Genomic DNA, 18,863 nt, shown 5'->3' on the forward strand with positions numbered 1-18,863 from the left:
AAAAAAAAACCTAATAAATTTTTAATTAGAATTTTTTTCCTTTTTTTAAACAGGACAAGTAACAGATTACATCAAACTTCAGAACTTCTCAAATATCTAGTTATTATACACATTCCCATCTGTCTTGCAGGGAGGGATCTTGGTCGGCTTAACAGTTTCAGGTAAAATAAGCTGCATAATAGTATATATTACAATAGTAAGTGTACAATGCTTACATGGAATATGTTTTAGAAGCAAGAAAAAGATGCATATGCATCAAAAGGCGACCTCTTAAAATGCCACAACTATTTTTTTACATTCACTCTTGTAACAGGTCACAAGATGGGGTCACTAAGCTCAGATAAATCACTGTGATGCACATAAAATACAGAAAGATTGGTTATTATATATATTATATATATTTATATTTTCACACGTTAGCATCTGAGACATAAACTGAGAATTTAAAATTTATTCTCTTCAGATAACAAATCATTTTTTATTCTTCATAAACATGGTGCCCACAAAAGCACATAGGTAAGGCACAATAAGGTTTTCTGTTACAGAACAGTGTGCATCATGTTTACTTAACCAGGAAACGTGCATTAACTGTGCAAGTTCATGCTGCAAACCTAATACACATACAATTTTAAATAAAAGGAAACTGAGCTTTAAACAAAATCAAAATTGGTACAATTTCAGCTTTTTCACATATTCATTTGGACTGACAATGATATATCAACAGGTTATTTTTAAAAAGCCAATTGCTACATTACAAGTAAACTTTACTCCGTTAACTATTTTAATCTGAAATCATAAACCATAATAAAGTAACTTTACTGAAACAAAGTAAATACCCAGGCACAGTGACCATCACTCGTGCATTTAATATACTGCGAACTTTCATAACCCAAAATTGCGAACGGAATTTTTCAAATACACATTTTGCTGCGACAATGTGCCCTGTTTTAAACTTGACATACAACAGGGAAGCTAACATTTCATTAAATTATAAATAGATTGGGAAAATGATTTAATCCCAGCGGTACTATGTCATAGCCCTAGTATTTATAATAAATACAGCTTTTCACAAAATATTTTCCCAATATCTGCCAATTGCTTTTTTATTGCTCACATAAATTTGAATCTATTACAACTGATATTGGAACTTTCACACAAAATCATACTCAGACATTTTTATATAAAACCTATAAAAGTTATTTTAAACTTGTATCTAATACTTCCAGGTATTTGGCTGTTTGATCTGTATGATAGTACAGCCATATGTATATATGTGTGTGTATATATACACATATACACATACACACATATATATATACATACACACATATATACACATACATATATATACACACATTAGATTATGAATAAAATAGGAAGCTTATTTTACTGCTTTAATGCAGACATCCTCACAAAACAGACTACTTTGGCCGTCACCAGCATTTATACATATATACAAAAGCCAGTTTAAGTACATGTACATCCACTTACACGTTTATGTAACCACTAAACCCGAACTGATTTTCCCATATTCCAGCTGTAGCAAATGAATCTCTTACAAGCAATAGAAACCTAAGGTTAAATTGGGAAATTAATAGTTTTACCACATTAGCCTGTAAGGAACTATTTAGGTGACTGTATACAAAAATTTCACAATATCAGTTTACAGGAAATTATGGAAAAACAAGAAGCCTTTTCCCCATGCTTTTGTGTGGTTATTCAAACACTTCTTGGTGCAAAAATACAACCATCACATCTGAAAATGCTTAATAAGGTCAATGTTCCTCATGCAAAACTTTTAAGTGCACTGGCTTAACTGAACTCCAGAAACTGAACAAAACAATTACTCTATCTACTCAGCATTGCTGCCTCACTGCTAAGTCCCTTTGGAACCTTAAGATTTCTGGAACATTCAAATAGAGCTGTATTCAATAAAAATATTACATACAAAAAGCATTTAAAAAGGGAGACAGGAAGCCAAACAGGAATTTTCCTACTGTAAAGAACAGTCTTAGGAGTGGAAGAAAGTCTTTTCAGGAACCTCCTTGAGAATTGGCTAGGCCAGTCCGAAGACGAAGATGAGACATAGAGTTCATGTGTTTATTTGATGGCTTCAAGGGAGTGTTGCAATTAAGAGCCTGGGGAAAGCGATGGTGATATCTATCTAGTCGTAAATATTTTACTGTAACCAATTTCCCTGTTGTAAGATAAAAATAACATTTTAGATCTGTGTGAATGTGCTTAATATTAATAGAAATCAAACTGTGGTAAAAGACAAATGAACACACAAAAAATAATCTAAAATTATTACTCTATAAATGATAACCTAAGATTCTTTCATTTAAAATCTGGTAGAATTTAACAGTAAGCCATAATTTATCTTTTCAAAATGTTTGTAGTATTCAAGTTTCTTACCATCAAACCAAGAGCCATGCAATGCCTTAAAAGCTTTCCCAGCATATTCTGGAGACAGACATTTAACATATACACAACCCTGGAATATTTTAAAAAGAAAACAAAAAGGAAGAAAGAAAGAGTCTTAGTTTAATAGCAACAATTCAACATGAAGAATTCAATAGTGAAAGCTACTTTACCTCACGAGAGTTCTTGTCTACTGCAATGTGAACAATGCCATCGTTATCACTGCATTTTTCTAAAATTGCTTCTTGAATTGCCAAATGCCACTGATCCCCTATTTCCCTAAAAAATTAATGAAAACAAAAATCAACAGCCACATTCCTACTCAGAAAGAAGTTTTCTGTCTCTTCAATGAGTGCACACTAAGTTGCTTCAGTTGTGTCTGACTCTGCAACCCCATGGACCGTAGCCTGGCAGGCTCCTCTGTCCATGGGATTCTCCAGGCAAGAATACTGGAGTGGGTTGCCATGCCCTCCTCCAGGGGATCTTTCTGACCCAGGGATTGAACCGGTGTCTCTTATGTCTCCTGCATTGGCAGGTGGGTTCTTTACCACTAGCATCACCATATACCTAACTAGAATTAGGACAGCTTAAAAACCATATATTGTAAAAAACTAACAGTATATAAATGCTTGTTACTAGCAGTAGGTAGATTTTAAAAATGTTGGCATTCAGAAGTCCCAGCTATGTTCTCACTTTCCGGTGTAAGAATGTACAAGCTGAGGCACTGAAGGATCAGCCTACCATAGCAAGAAGGATCAGCCTACCATAGCAAGATAAATATGTTTTCAATTTTATGTTTAAAATCCTTTGCACTTACAGTCATTTCTCTTTTCTATCTAAACAAGTGTTAACAAACACTTCAATGAGTTGTGGTAAACTTATAAAAGTTAAGGATTATTTTTTAATGACATTTTCAAATTCCTAACTTAAGGAAAATTCTTAGTAAATATTATATTCTGAGCTGTTTTTTCCCAAAATATTAGAAACTTTATACAGGACAAACATTTTGCAAAAATAAGTCACTTTACTATTATGAAAGAGGTTCTGTTATAGTAACACACATTTGTCTTTCTTGTGAGATACAGATGGTGGGGCAGAGGAAAAGGCCATTTCACTTCAAATCATAAATCTTCATCTCAGGTAATAAAGTACTGGGCTGGCACAGACTTCCTAATCTCTAAGGTATGGGGTGAGACTCCCAGTAGAGGGATCACCACACTGTCATTTCTACCTCTGCAAAACGAAGGGGGTGCGTGTGTGTGTGTATGCTGACAGTGCTTTGTCACATTAACAATTGCGCTGTTATTTAGTCTATCATATTAACTATTTCTTGAAATAAATGAGTTATCAGATGGGAATTATACATATTTTATATATAATACAATTTCCACTATCAACTTTAAAAAAAAAAAAAAAACAGAATTTGATTTGTCCTATTATTGGACAGATAAGCAGTCACCTCTAGGAGGCAAATTCTAAAGATTATTACAGCTTATATGTAAATTATGATGGATTTTAAAGAAATAACTTTTGACTAGACTATTTTCTGGAATGCACGTGTCACTGTAATTATATAGAAAAGTTTCTCAATGGTAAATGGACACAACAGTTCCTCAAATATTGCAATGACAGGTAGACAAATCTTATAGAAAGGAGGGTATGTACATCTTTAGTAGAAAACTTTTTATAATAAGGGTTTGGAAATTTTAAGACAGCAGATATTTTTATTTATATTGCCTACAGAGGCAAAGAGTGGTGGCAAACATGACATACATTTAATAAAGGATACTGTTATTTATCATCATTTTTGTCATTAATATGATTCAAGCCATCTGTCTTCTATAGATTCACAGTAAAACAAAGATTTTTAAAAGTTTTTCAAATCATTATACACCTGTGTCTTTTCGGAAAACTCTGTTTCAAATTTTGGTAGTTAAGATTCAGAAGTAAAAGAGATTTTTCAATCATAGACACAGCGTTATAAGACTATCATGTATTTTTCATCCAGATATTTAAAAAGTTGCATGTACCTTTTGTCGTAATACTTACATAACTGGATCAAACATATTTCGAATCTTCAGACATGGCGTCAAACTATTTGGTGGTGAATTTCTTCTATCTAAATGAAATGCTATAAAAAAACAAATTAGTTTTACTATTTTCCACTGTTCCATTTTATTGAAAGGTATTCAGCCAGTTCGTTCAAAAAATATTCACTGTATGCTTTTACTATGAGCTAGATCCTTGGATCAAGGTGAAAAAGACAGACACAGTCACAAGACAGACACAGAGTCACTGATCTCACACTTTACAGTAGGGGAGACAGATGAAAAACAGTATCACCAAAGAAATTATAACTGTGGCAAATTCTAAGAAAGAAGGGTATAGAAAGCTGTCAATGTATGTACTTAAGCCCATTTGTGAATATCAGATAACACTAAGGAGGGTGTACCTATGGTTGATACTTGTTGATGTATGACAGAAAACCACAACACTCTGTAAAGTAATTATCTTTCAATTAAAAAAGAAAACATTTATGCTGAAATCTAAAGAATAAATAAACATTGGCAGAATAAAGAGAGGTGTAAAGGACATCTAAAGCAAAGGTGACAGCTTATACAAAGCCCAAGGCAAGAAGGAACTTGATATATTCAAATAACTAAAAGACAGTCACTGTGACTAGAGATGGAACAACAGAAAGATAACCCTGAAGATGCTGGATTATGGAGGACTATGTAAGCTGCATTAAAGTACTTGGATATTACCATAAGAGCAATGGGAATCCACTCAAATGTTTTAAGGACAGGAATAGTAAGATAGGATCTCTTAAAATTTTTACATAGACTGTTATGTGGAAAATAGATGGAAGTAAGAAGTGAATGCAAGGAGACCAGTTAGAGGTTATTATGTTGTCCAAGAGGGAGATGATAGCAATGTGGATAAGACAGGTCAATGATGAAGATGGAAATAAGTGGACAGAATCAGGACATTATGGAATAGATTTGACATGACTTATTTAATGACTTGTTTAATGTAGAGACTAAGGGAGAGATTAAGGATGACTCCCTGGTTTTTGACAGAACCGACTGAAGAGGGGACGGTATCATTAATTGAACAGGACACTGGAGGAGAGGTCAGTCTGGAGAAAGATGACATTATGTTCGTGCATGTGTTGAAAGTCTGGCACTTCTTAGTACAGAAGACAAGTACACAGCTGGGTATAAAAATCTGGAAGTCAAAACAGAAGACTTAGTACATAATATAAAATTGAAAGTTATCAACATATATATAGCAAATGAAATTGCAGCATAGGATCGTTTGAGAAGACCAGGAGAAGATAAAAGATGGCCTGGAAAAACCTCAATACTTAGAGGTCCAGGAAAATCTGGAAAAGAAGAATTAAGAAATGCTAAGAAGTAGGATGAAAATCAGAAGAAAGTGGCAACCACAAAACAAGAAAGTACCAAGGCAGGTTCAATTGTGAATATTGCTCAGTAAAATAAGGACAAGAAAGAAAAATGTCCATTGAAATTAGCAACATTGAAGTCTGAGAGCTATTTCCTTGAAATGATGGGGATGGATAACAGATTGAAGTCAGCTAAAGAATCAAGTAAAGACAGTGAGTAAACTGTTTAATGCTATTTGGCTATATGCAGGTAGAGACACAGGATGATAGCTACAGGACAATGTATAGTGCAACAATGTGTTTTAAAGATGAGACTATAATATGTTTAAGTGCTAATGAAAAGATCCAGGACAGACAGGAATTTAAAACACAGTAAGGGAAGATATTTGAGAAGACTAGAGGGAATGAGATCCAGAGGGATCCTCTAAAGAGAAGGGCTGGGTCCTTGTTAAGTGAGATAGCTCCTTGATTGCAACAGGAGGTAAGGATGAGCGTGTATGTGCGTTAGTTGCTCAGTCATGTCTGACTCTCTGCAACACCATGGACTCCTTTGTCCGTGGAATTCTCCAAGAAAGAATACTGGAGTGGGCTGCCAGTTCCTTCTCCAGGGAATCTTCTCAACCCAAGGATCAAACCCAGGTCTCCCACACTGCAGACAGATTCTTAACCATCTGAGCTACCAGGATAGAACAAATTCTGGTAATTCTATGGATTTGGTGGTGGAAATCTGAGGCAGGTACAATCTGATTGCTTCTATTTGAGTCATCAACTGAGAATCAGAAGACAGAGAAGAGCGAAAGTTTGAAAAGAGGGGACAAGATCTAAAACTGATATTGAGTAGAATAGGAAACTGATGTGATTAGCAAAAAATGGTAAGAACAAGAAAGGCAAGTAGTACTGACAACCTACTTGCAGTTAATTATTTATAAAGGTGCCAGTCTGCCAAGTGGTTCTGACCTTCCTTGCTATGCTCAGTTATTAGCATATAGACAAGCAGAGATAAACAGTTCCATCCTTGGTTGGAATTTATTAGGGTAAGATGAAGGACAGGTGATGACAGAAGGGTACTAGCAAGAGAGTGACTGAAAAGATGGACCAAGGAAACTAAGATGGACAGGAAAAGAAGTAAAGATAGGAGAAAGGCTAAAGAACTGGAGAAAGAATGTACATTGAAGAATCAGAGATTCTGGAGTTCCCAAATACTATGGAGTAGGAAGGTTGAAAGGATGAGTTCATGACAAAAACCAGAGTGTATCAATTAAAGATTTCAGAAGTGTCAGTAATAAGAAACATCTGGAGTATGATGGAGGTATAGTCACTAGATATGAAAAATCTTTGCCAAATCTCACATCAAGAAGGTCTGTGAACCTCTAGCACCTTCCGAACTTCTCTAGCAGTACATAGATCCTGTTCTTAGATGACCTTTTAGCTGTAGACAGTCTGACTTTCTTGAAATTCTAATAATGACTTAGGTTAGCAGGGTTTCAACCAGAGAAAACAGAAACATTCATATCACCTTATTTTAGCCTACACCCAAGACTCCAGAAAATAAAAGACCTGGAAGAAACTATCCCTGGCCAATTCTAGTCAGAAAGTAGTCCAAAAGATCAAACTGACTGATCTAACTAAACTCTAATTCCCATGGCTTCTTTAATGTAAAAAAACAGTAGCTACTGAATGATACATTTTAAATACCTCAGGAGCTACCTTTGGGTCCTTCAAATGAATGCTATTTTTTCCAAACATGACATTTGTCAGAAGCATAGATAATTCTTGTGCTTCCCAGTAGATAGTGTTTAATTTTTAACTGGTGCTTTAAAATACCTTTAGACATACTAATATTATCATCCGTTTCTTATTTAAGTACTATTTAGAAACTGAACTGAAAATTCAGTAAGGTTGATTATTTAACAGTTACTTGGAGAAAGTACCATTAAATGACAATAGCCTGCAGTGGCAGTGAACTCAAAAGACTACTGTAACTATTATACCAACTCTTCAGACATGCACCATTTTGTTATTTAGCCACAACACTCAGTTGTGGGATATCTCACTTCACTGACCAGGGACTGATCCTGGACCATGGCAGTGAAAGCCTGAAATGCTAACCATCAGGCCACTAGGGAATTCCCCAGCATGTACCCTTTAAAGCAAAGAGTTAATTAGTGTCATCTTGGCAACAAAGCTTCATTTTTATGCCATGATTATAGATCCTATTTCTCAAGGTCTTTGAAAGTGAAACTCAATTAGAGAAAAAAGGGAGAGATTGGATTTTATTTCAATTTCAAAACAATTAACCTACCTTTCCCATATAGTCTAAGTATAGCAAGTATTGATAAATATGCTTTCTATCCAACAAGATTAAAAGAAACTCAACTCACTACTAGTTCTGAAATACAAATTAAACTAGCCATGAGATTTTTTTGCAATTAACCATTAACATACAAAAAATTCAAATGTGCTAACAGTTACTACTTGTAGAGGTTTGGGTACATAAGGCAACCAAATACCAAATCCTCCTATAAACTTATATCTGTTTTTGCAACTATACAAACATTAAGAAAAATATGGAAAGAAACCCACAAAAGTGACTTGGCATGAGATATGCAAGTATCTCATTGGTGAAAGACTCTTAATGAAAAAGGCAAGCAAAAATAGAAAAAAAGAGAAGTTAAAAAGTTATGATTTCACTTACATATGTTTTAAATATAAAATAAATATATACTTGTACATATATAATATGTATATATAAGTAAAATATATATACATTATATATTACAAATTATCTGCACAAAAAATATCAGGGGAAAAGAATGCAGTTAGATCTTTAATACTAGGTTGCTTTTAGTAAGTGAAAGAGAAAAAAATCAAAGTAATGTATCTAGTACTATATCACTGTGAAGACAAACCATGTCATTTGTATTAGCACACAGAAAAGTGGGAGGACAGTAAGAAGCTAACACTGATCCTTCTATTGGATGGGGCTGTAAGGGAGCTTTGCTATCATATATCTTTCAGCTGTACTATTTTAAACACAAGAATTTTATATTTGAAAAAATTATCTTTTTTTTTGTTGTTTAAGCATACATACCTTGACCTTGCCATACTTTAGAAGGTATTACTAATATTTTGTCACAGGAGGCAGAAGGCTGGATCCACCGCCAAACTAGAAAGTCTGCACCACCTATTCTTCGTGTTTCTGTGCGAACTCTAGACTCATTAGCAGCAAGGAAGTCAACAGCTCTATCCCAGACTTTCTTCATTTTCTTCCTATCATTTGAAGGAAAATGACAAATTTACTATCATCTTTGTCATCTTTTTCAAATATCAGTAACTGAAGTAGTAGTTGTTATTCTTAATTAATTTAGGGCTGTTCTCATCAATGCTTATGCAGTTTTTTCCAAAAAGATTAAGGTGCCTGAAACTCTCCTCAGATTTACCATATTTGGATGTCCAGAGGTGGAACAATGCATTGGCATTTTCCCCTCTCAAAAGCTCTACTGATGATTCGGATGTGTTGCTACACATCTTACACAGGTAAGAATGCTGCTTTAGGGTGTGACATCATCTTTTACTTTCAAGAAGTTGTTGTTGAATTCTTTTATTTAAAAAGCTTCATTAACAACGAAATAAAGTATTTTAAAACATTAGTAAAACATCACTGGCTACTGTCTGTCTCTGTTTATTTATCAGGATGTAATTGAAGGAAATAAGGTAGAGACTTTTAAGAAGTAAGAAAAGTATGCTTAGAAATCCAGTTGTCTATTATGCCACTCAAAATCAGGCCGATAATAGATGAAAGCTTAGAAAAGAGTTTAAAGTACAAAAAGACACCTGTATAGTAAAACAGCTATTATTGAGAAGGGTCATAACTCTCAATGCAATTTTCATGACCACAGAAGGTAACATTCTGATTTACTTCAACTCATAATGCTTTGAACACACCTGTCATGAGGCTGTATTAAAGAATCTCGCACATGGGGAATAGGCATGTAAGGCTGTAAATCTTTATTTTCCTGGCAAGCTTCATTATGACTTCGTAAAACATCTGAAAGTAGATCAAACAAATTTATAAAGAAAGCAACTACTGGACACCATGTAATTTATCACATGACGACTATTCTAGAAATAGTTTAGATTTTTACAAATACTGTACCTATAATCTTTACCACCATATCATACATCTGCCTTGTTTCCTCTTCCTCTTTTGTCCAGCGATATTTCATGTAACGCAGAACAACACAAACCATCACTACACCTGTAATATTTACATATACTGTGTTTTAAAATTGTGTTCAGTGGCATTCAGTAATATTTGTTGCAACCTGAAACAACTGTCAGCTGTTAAATCTGGTATAACAAAGTAAAGGGAAAAAAAGCCATTTTGACAGTTTCTACAGTGATTATTTTAACTGCCATAATGGGATAGTAGAATAAGTCTTCAAGACAGTGGTTTGATTTAGCTACATAATAAAATTAAGTATAAAAAGTTAATTATTAAACATTTCCCAGTGTGTCACTTAATCTTCCCAGAAAAAAACATTTCTTCTTTAGGTTGACAATTGAACATTTATTTAAATTCCATTTTTTTTAAAATACAAAGTAACATGCTTCACAAACCTTTTTCTTTGCAGCATTAAGCTACTAGACAAGTGAGTCTTACGAGACTGTAAACATGTAATTTTAAGTAAACTAAATTATTTTTAAAGGACTTGGGTAGAAAACAGAAGATATTTCTAATAGCCACATAAAATTAGGAGGTCTGAATGAAAATTTTAATTTGGATAAATAATATTTTTTAAATGAAAAATAATTTTTAAAAAGTTAATTTCTAACCCAGTATTTTAAAAATAAGCTAATTTTTGTATCTTCCTGCTCTATTTCCTAAAGTGGATTTCTATCTATGCACTGTATTTGCTTTTTCTGTAACATTCATACGACCAAGTCTGATTCCTACTTCTCATAGCACTGTTTCGTAAGCCCTCAGAATGATACTGACATTGTGTGTGTGTTAATCCCTTCAGTTGTGTACGACTTCTTGCAACCCAATGGATTGCAGCCACCAGGCTCCTCTGTCTATGGGATTTCCCAGACAAGAATACTGCAGTGGGTTGCCATTCTCTTTTCCAGGGGATTTTTCAACCCAGGGATCAAACCTGGGTCTCCTGCGCTGCAAGCAGATTTCTTTACCATCAGAGCCACTGGGTAAGCCAACTGACATAAAACCCCTCAATATTCCTATATCTTAGTGAAGACTTCTGGATGCGATTTATAATGACAACTATCACAGAAGTATATTCTCAAACCTGGCATTAGATGAAATACAGATACAAAAATCTAGACTACAATGTATCTTTTTCATTCTCACAACTTACCTAAGCATAACAACAATAATCTGTGGGTGACAGTAACAAAAGCACGTCGAAAACGACACCAGAAGGACATCTGTGGCCTTGTGGATTGTAAAAACTGAACATCAACTATATCTGTCAATTCTTCCTCAGGGCCATAACCAACACACCTATGCAAAAACAATTACGGGAGAATTGAGAGTCAAAACCACCGCTTAGACTACAAAACAGACAAAGTAGAAACCAAATCTTTTACCTTATTCCAACATCTTTCCCATTTTCAAAAATCCACTGTAATGAGATGTTAAATATATCTTCATATTCAGGACCTAAATCCTAATAAGAAAAATGAAAATAACCTTAGTAATTCACATTCACTTGATTTTATGTGTAAGCTGTCCTATAAATAACATACCTTATATAACACTTTAAACCACATAATAAAAATATATTATTCAATACAGAAAAATGAAAAGAAATTAAAGAAAAAAGTCACCATTTCCCCACCACCCTAAGATAACCACTGTTAACATTTTGCTATGCTTTTTCATTTTTTATTTAAAAAATAAACTTAGATTGTTTTTAAACACTGCTTTTCAAGTATCGTGGTAAGAGTGAATTAGTCATTTTTTCTTTTTAATGGAACACTATTTGTAGATGAACAAAATGACAAATTACTTAGACTTGGTTTCACAGCCATTTTCTCAACAAGGGAATGAAATATGCCCATCAGTTTCAGAGAAACAACTGATTGTGTTATTCACGATAAAATTAAAGCTTTCAAATGAAGTGAAAAGCAGAATTTTAAATAACTTACATCCATTATTATGAGCTTAACAATTTCACAGTGCTTAAAACACTTTTGAAATAAAACTGTGCTGTGATATTCACAAATGTGACTTTAGAGTATAGCATATTAAAATGTGTCAACATTTGGAAGATCTGAGTAACTAGTGACCCAATATTTTCAAAATGACCAATCATAAGCTATAAAATCTTACATAGGTAAAAGATCCATTCTCACTGCAAAACAGATGAAAAGGCCTTAGTATGAAAAGTATGAGTATGAAAAGTTCACTGTCATGGTTTTAAACTCTATACTACACTAATCGTTAAGAAACTATTACTTGTAGAGTTTTGATGCTGTATTAAAGAAGAGTATCTGACTTGAGAATTAAAACACTTTTCCCTGTTTTGACTACCTATCTGTGTGAGGCTAGATTTTCGTGATGTACTTCAACCAAAACAGCATCACAATGGATTGAATGCTGAAGCAGATATGAGAATTCAGTTGTCTTTTATTAAGCTGGACATTTGCAAAAATGTAAACTGACGCCACTTCTCACCAAATGTTTTTACTTCAGAAAATAGTATTTTTCATAAAACACACTATTTATGCTACCGTAATAAAGTCACTATTCTTATTTTAAATGAATAAGTAAATTTTAAAATGCTTTAATTTCTAATATGGCAAATACATATCTAAATAAATAAATACATACATATATATTCTACAAATAAATGCCATTTAGGATCATCAGTAATTTTAGGACTACAAAAGGATCCTGAGACCAGAAAGTTTCAGAAGTGCTATGCATAAGTGGATTATGTATTTTCTAAATCAAAATATTAAAAATGAAAGTGGTGTTGTATTATACACACTCTTTTTTCTACTTGCTTTTTTTCACAGAATGAACTGGTGTTGTCAATGCATACCAGTATAAATATTCACGGCACAACTCCAATTTTTTCCAGCATGGTAGTATTCCACTGTGTGGTTATTTTACACCATCACCCTCTCACTAATGAACATGAAATTGTTTCAATTATTTGAGTATAACAAATAATACTGTAATAAACATCCTTAAAAATTCTTTCATTCAAAATATTAACTGAGGGCCCACTATGTGCCAGGTACTGTTCTAGGACCTAGAACTGTGGCACTAAGCAAAAAGCCAAAATTCTCCACGCTCATGGGAACTTGTATTCTATTCAAAAGTATGTCTTTATATACTTTTGGAAGTGCAAAAAAATGAATTTCTAAAAGTAGAAACAAGAAGTCACTTTATAAAATTCTTTAAAAATATTTATATGTAATAGCTACTGCATTTTAGCAACAGATTCTTCAACAGCATTGGAAATTACAATGTTCTCATTTGTTCAGTTTACTTTCTAATGTTATTTCAATATATCAAATTTGAAAGTATAATAAAGAATTTTATGAAGCAAAACTAATCTTGCTAGGCATCATTACTTATGTGTAACTACTGCCAGGATTTTCAGATGCTAAAGATAACCTATAGGCTATTTTTTTAAGTGTGATAATTTCAGCATTATTTATAAATACCAAAAAATTTGTAGTCAATGTTAGCAATTAATTATTAAAAGATGATTTATATATAAGATCACTTCTGTTGGATATTATTAGATTAGAAATAATCATGATGAGAGCTAAATAGCTATATACTTTAAAAAGTAAAATACAGCATTCAACTATTACTAATTATGAAAGATATACACTCATGTGAATAAGAACTAAAAAATAAGAAAAAGTAAATTTTGTTTAGTATTGCTTCAAAAAGTTATGCAATTATACAAGATAATTTCAGGCAATTTCTGCCTTTTTTTTAAATTTATTTTTTTATTGAAGGATAACTGCTTTACAGAATTCTATTGTTTTCTGTCAACCTCAATATGAATCAGCCACAGGTATACATATATCCCCTCCCTTTTGAACCTCCCTCCCAATAATTACTGTTTTAATTTCTGTAAGTAGACACCAGAAATCACTTTGCATATAGCTAAAAAATCAAACAGAACTCATATTCACTTACTCTAAATTAGAGAAGATTAAAGCTTTGATAAAGAAACATCATATTTCTGGTTATATTGCATTGATGAGGATTAGATAAAGCACAAGCAATGCAAGATTTTGACAACTCCATACAACAGTATTAATATGGGAAAGACTAGAGATCTCTTCAAGAAAATGAGAGATACCAAGGGAACATTTCATGCAAAGATGGGCACAATAAAGGACAGAAAGGCTATGGATCTAACAGAAGCAGAAGATATAAAGAAGAGGTGGCAACAATACACAGAAGAACTATACAAAAAAATCTTCACGACACAGATAATCACGATGGTGTGATCACTCACCTACAGCCAGACATCCTGGAATGCAAAGTCAAGTGGGCTTTAGGAAGCATCCCTACAAACAAAGCTAGCGGAGGTGATGGAATTCCACTTGAGCTACTTCATATCCTAAAAGATGATGCTGCAAAAGTGCATCACTCAATATGCCAGCAAACTTGGAAATCTCAGCAGTGGCCACAGGACTGGAAAAGGTCCATTTTCATTCCAATCCCAAAGAAAGGCAATGCCAAAGAATGCTCAAACTACCCCACAACTGCACTCATCTCACACGCTAGCAAAGTAATGCTCAAAAATCTCCAAGCCAGGCTTCAATAGCATGTGAACTGTGAATTTCCAGATCTTCAAGCCATATTTAGAAAAGGCAGAGGAACCAGAGATCTAATTGCCAACATCCACTGGATCATGGAAAAAGCAAGAGAGTTCCAGAAAAACACCTACTGCTTTATTGACTATGCCAAAGCCTTTGTGTAGTTCAGAACAAACTGTGGAAAATTCTTCAAGAGATGGGAATACCAGACCACCTGACCTGTCTGCCTCTTGAGAAATCTGTATGCAGGTCAAGAAGCAACAGTTAGAACTGGACATGGAACAACAAACCAGTTCCAAATTGGGAAAGGAGTATGTCAAGGCTGTATATTGTCACCCTGATTATTTCACTTATATGCAGAGTACATCAAGAGAAACGTTGGACTGGATGAAGAACAAGCTGGAATCAAGATGGCCAGGAGAAATATCAATAACCTCAGATATGCAAATGACACCACCCTTATGGCAAAAAGTGAAGAACTAAAGAGCCTCTTGACAAAAGTGAAAGAAGAGAGTGAAAAAGTTGGCATAAAACTCAACATTCAGAAAACTAAGATCATGGCATCTGATCCCATCACTTCAAGGTAAATAGATGGGGAAACAATGGAAACAATGACAGAGTTTGTTTTTTGGGCTCCAAAATCATTGAAGATGGTGACTACAGCCATGAAATTAAAAGACACTTGCTCCTTGGAAGGAAAGTTATGACCAACCTAGACAGCATATTAAAAAGCAGAGATATTACTTTGCCAACAAAAGCCATTCTAGTCAAGGCTATGGTTTTTCCAGTAGTTATGTATGGATGTGAGAGTCAGACTATAAAGAAAAGTGAGAAGAATTGATGCTTTTGAACTGTGGTGTTGGAGAAGACTCTTGAGAGTCCCTTGGACTGCAAGGAGATCCAAGCAGTCCATCCTAAAGGATCAGTCCTGAACATTCATTGGAAGGAATGATGCTGAAACTCCAATACTTTGGCCACATGATGCGAAGAACTGACTGATTTTAAAAGACTCTGATGCTGGGAAAGATTGAAGGCAGGAGGAGCAAGAACGACAGAGGATGAGATGGTTGGTGGCATCACCGACTCAATGGACGTGAGTTTGAGTAAACTCCGGGAGTTGGTGATGGAATAGGGAGGCCTGGTGTGCTGCAGTCAGTGGGGTCACAAAAAGTCGGACACGACTGAGTGACTGAACTGAAATGACACAGAGCTGAAGACCTTGTGTTAATTCCTGTTTGTAATATATTGGTTTTTGAAAAGGATTTAGTACTCATTTAGTTCCTTTCAAAGACTGTATCCTTCAAAGACACAAACAAGATACCACCCTTGAAAGATGTGGATATTTTAAAAATCAGTGAAGTACACACATTGTATTTAACTTGTATTTACATACACATTTTTCAGTTTCTATTCAATGCAGTATGCAGTATTTTATGACATTTTTTCATTACTATATAGAATGTGAAAAATTAGACTATAAACATATTTCAAGTAATGCTAAAATAAATGAATTTCCAAGTTTACTTGCTGTGTAATTTAAATATAAAAATGGAGGCTAAAGATTATAAATAGCATGACTGCCCTCATTAATTATCGTTAAAAACAAACATAATGATTCAAATTAACAAGGACAGCTACTCTAATAAGTTAAATATGTGGAAGAACAAAGAGCTTAGCACTTCTAGTTATAAAACAGTAGAAGGATAGAAAAAGGTATCTGTTGTTATTTTTCCATTTTCTGTTCTCCTTTCCTATGTAAATACCCCTCGATATCCAACCACTACTTGCTATACAACAGAACCATGGAATGTTCCTTTATGAATAAACATTTTAAAAAACAAATAATAATTTATTTAAAACTTTCATTAAAGATTTAACAGAGTTTGAGTTCTTAAATAAACCATTACTTCCACAAATATTCCACATAGTACATGGAGTTCTATAGTATTATAAAATGGAATTTTTATAGAAGTAAAAGTTGAATTCTTTTCTGACATATGCGAATTAAACAGTTCATGCTAACACTGTAGCATACAGCATCTACCTGATTTTAAGTCTGAAGTGCTTTATTCACTTTTTGGAGCCACCTGGAAAGCTGTAATACAAGGGGTGAGTCAATTTTTTCAGCAAAGGGCAGACAGTAAATATTTTAAGCTTTGCAACATATATACTTCTGGTCTCTGTCACTTACATATTTTTAATGCAACCTTTAAAAATATTGTAAAACCTCAGCAGGCCATACAAAACCAGGCTCATGAGCTGCAGTTTGCCAATCCTCGAGGTAAGGCATTCCTGTATCATAAAACACCCATTTTCAAATAACTGATGACAAAACTCAGGAGGAAACCAAGTTTTTAATTTTTAAAGTAGGTCTATTATTAACATAATTACTTGTTACTATTTATTTATAGGCAACAGCTCAGCTAACACACTGCTGACAGCATCACAGAAATCTTTCTAAATTGAAAGGAAGTTTTCCCAAATCTTTAACAAATTAAATCTATTTTAATATACTGTAATTGATTCCCAATTACAAATTTACCTTACTTTCAAAATAACTAGCCAAAATGTGTAATTTAAAAACCCATATCAGATGCTTTGAACTTGGATTACAGTTTCAAAGCACAAAAACAATACTGCTTTATGTAAAAGATTCAGTTCTTTAAAGCAAGCAACAAAATGTATGGAGGGGAAAAGATAGTGGCACAGGGAAAAGTTAAGCCAACATTAAACATCTACCAGATAAAGTTCACAAATGGATAATTTGCATGACACTAATAGCTGTGTGGCTTTAGTGAATATTCTGGTGGCTCAGTGGTAAAGAATCTGCCTGCAATGAAGGAGACGCAGCAGGAACCACGGGTTCGATCTCTGCATGGGAAAGATAGCCTGGAGAAGGAAATGGCAACCCACTCCAGTATTCTTGCCTGGAAAATCCCATGGACAGAGGAGCCTACTGGGCTATAGTTCATGGAGTCTCAAAAGAGTCAGGCGTGACTTAGGGGCTAAACAATACACACTAGATGCTACCTTTAAATTACGTAAAATATGACACACAGAAATCAATAGTGAGTATGATTTAGTTCTTAATGTTTCAGTGGAAAGTTGATCTTTTACTTCCAGGAATAATGGAAAGAATATGGTCTTTAGAATCCAAGAGGCCTGGAATCAGATCATGACTCCACTACTGAATTGCTGTATGTACAACCACAAGAGGATATTAAGAGAAAATAAGTCATGTAGGCAGATGCATATACTTTGTTCACTTTTTCAGATTCTCAGCCCTATTCAGGGTCAGTCTCTTGACCACTCAATATGAGGGTATGGGTTATAAACTCTGCCTCTTCCATGTAAGAGGCAGAACATTACAGTGAAAAGAGCAGATATTTTGATTTTATTCACAGTTCCATCACTTACTAGCTGGATGACCTACTTATTTTCTTTATAAAGGTGAGTCTGAAACCACCTACCTTGTTGCATCACTATGAAATCAAAGGTAGCATACAGAAAGTACCAAGATAAATTATACTTGAAATGCTATAACCATTATGAAAGGTATTAATTCATTTCATTTTTTAGGATACTTATTTTCCCACAAAGACACAATCTTATTAACAGTGATTAACATTCCAAGTTAGTCCATAAAAATTTATTCAGTCCATAATTTGGCATATTTGCAATCTTCTTTCCTATTATAGTCTTCACAAATCTTAAAACATATTGTGTTTAAAATTAAACAGGTCTTAAAAGTGACCTAGGAAATGAACCACCATTCATTTCATCATTCTATTGCTAAGCGATCATACAAAGCTCCGATCATTTAACTTTGCATCTATGTCTTTTCATGAAAATATAGTGCCACATATTTCCTAAATGTTCCACCAGAGGGACCTCTTTTCACAAATCAAAACTAGATTTCAATCTCAAAAATGAGGAATAAAAAGCCCAAGAAAAACACTGTAGGAGTAAGAAAAAAAATGTTAAAGTTATTTAAATTAATTGTCACATTTACTTAAATTTTCTTTGAAGAAGAAAGTGGGAAAAATAAAAGAAATGGAATGTAAAGACTCAAAGTGAAAAAAGTTTTTACTGAGGCTTATTCACTCATCTGGGGCTTCCCTGGTGGCTCGGTGGTGAAGAATCTACCTGCCAGTGCGGGAGACCTAGGTTCAATCCCTGGGTCGGGAAGATCCCCTGGAGAAGGAAATGGTAACCCACTCCA

At 34.0% G+C, this 18,863-nt stretch overlaps 1 protein-coding gene across 1 annotated transcript in view; it reads right to left on the bottom strand.

Moving 5' to 3' along the window:
• Positions 1-18,863, bottom strand: part of LEMD3 (LEM domain containing 3) — a 71,437-nt gene continuing 52,574 nt past the window's right edge. Inside the window, exons 5-13 of the mRNA XM_018047981.1 lie at positions 11,435-11,514; positions 11,203-11,348; positions 9,984-10,085; positions 9,773-9,875; positions 8,919-9,097; positions 4,471-4,552; positions 2,595-2,700; positions 2,416-2,494; positions 1-2,197 (exon numbers count right to left, since the gene is read on the bottom strand). Of these exons, the coding sequence (XP_017903470.1) occupies positions 2,034-2,197; positions 2,416-2,494; positions 2,595-2,700; positions 4,471-4,552; positions 8,919-9,097; positions 9,773-9,875; positions 9,984-10,085; positions 11,203-11,348; positions 11,435-11,514 (1,041 nt within the window). The 3' untranslated portion in view covers positions 1-2,033. The remainder of the gene's footprint in view (positions 2,198-2,415; positions 2,495-2,594; positions 2,701-4,470; positions 4,553-8,918; positions 9,098-9,772; positions 9,876-9,983; positions 10,086-11,202; positions 11,349-11,434; positions 11,515-18,863) is intronic.

Source organism: Capra hircus, chromosome 5, assembly GCF_001704415.2.
Source record: "Capra hircus breed San Clemente chromosome 5, ASM170441v1, whole genome shotgun sequence".
In the NCBI taxonomy this organism is placed as follows: Eukaryota; Metazoa; Chordata; class Mammalia; order Artiodactyla; family Bovidae; genus Capra; species Capra hircus.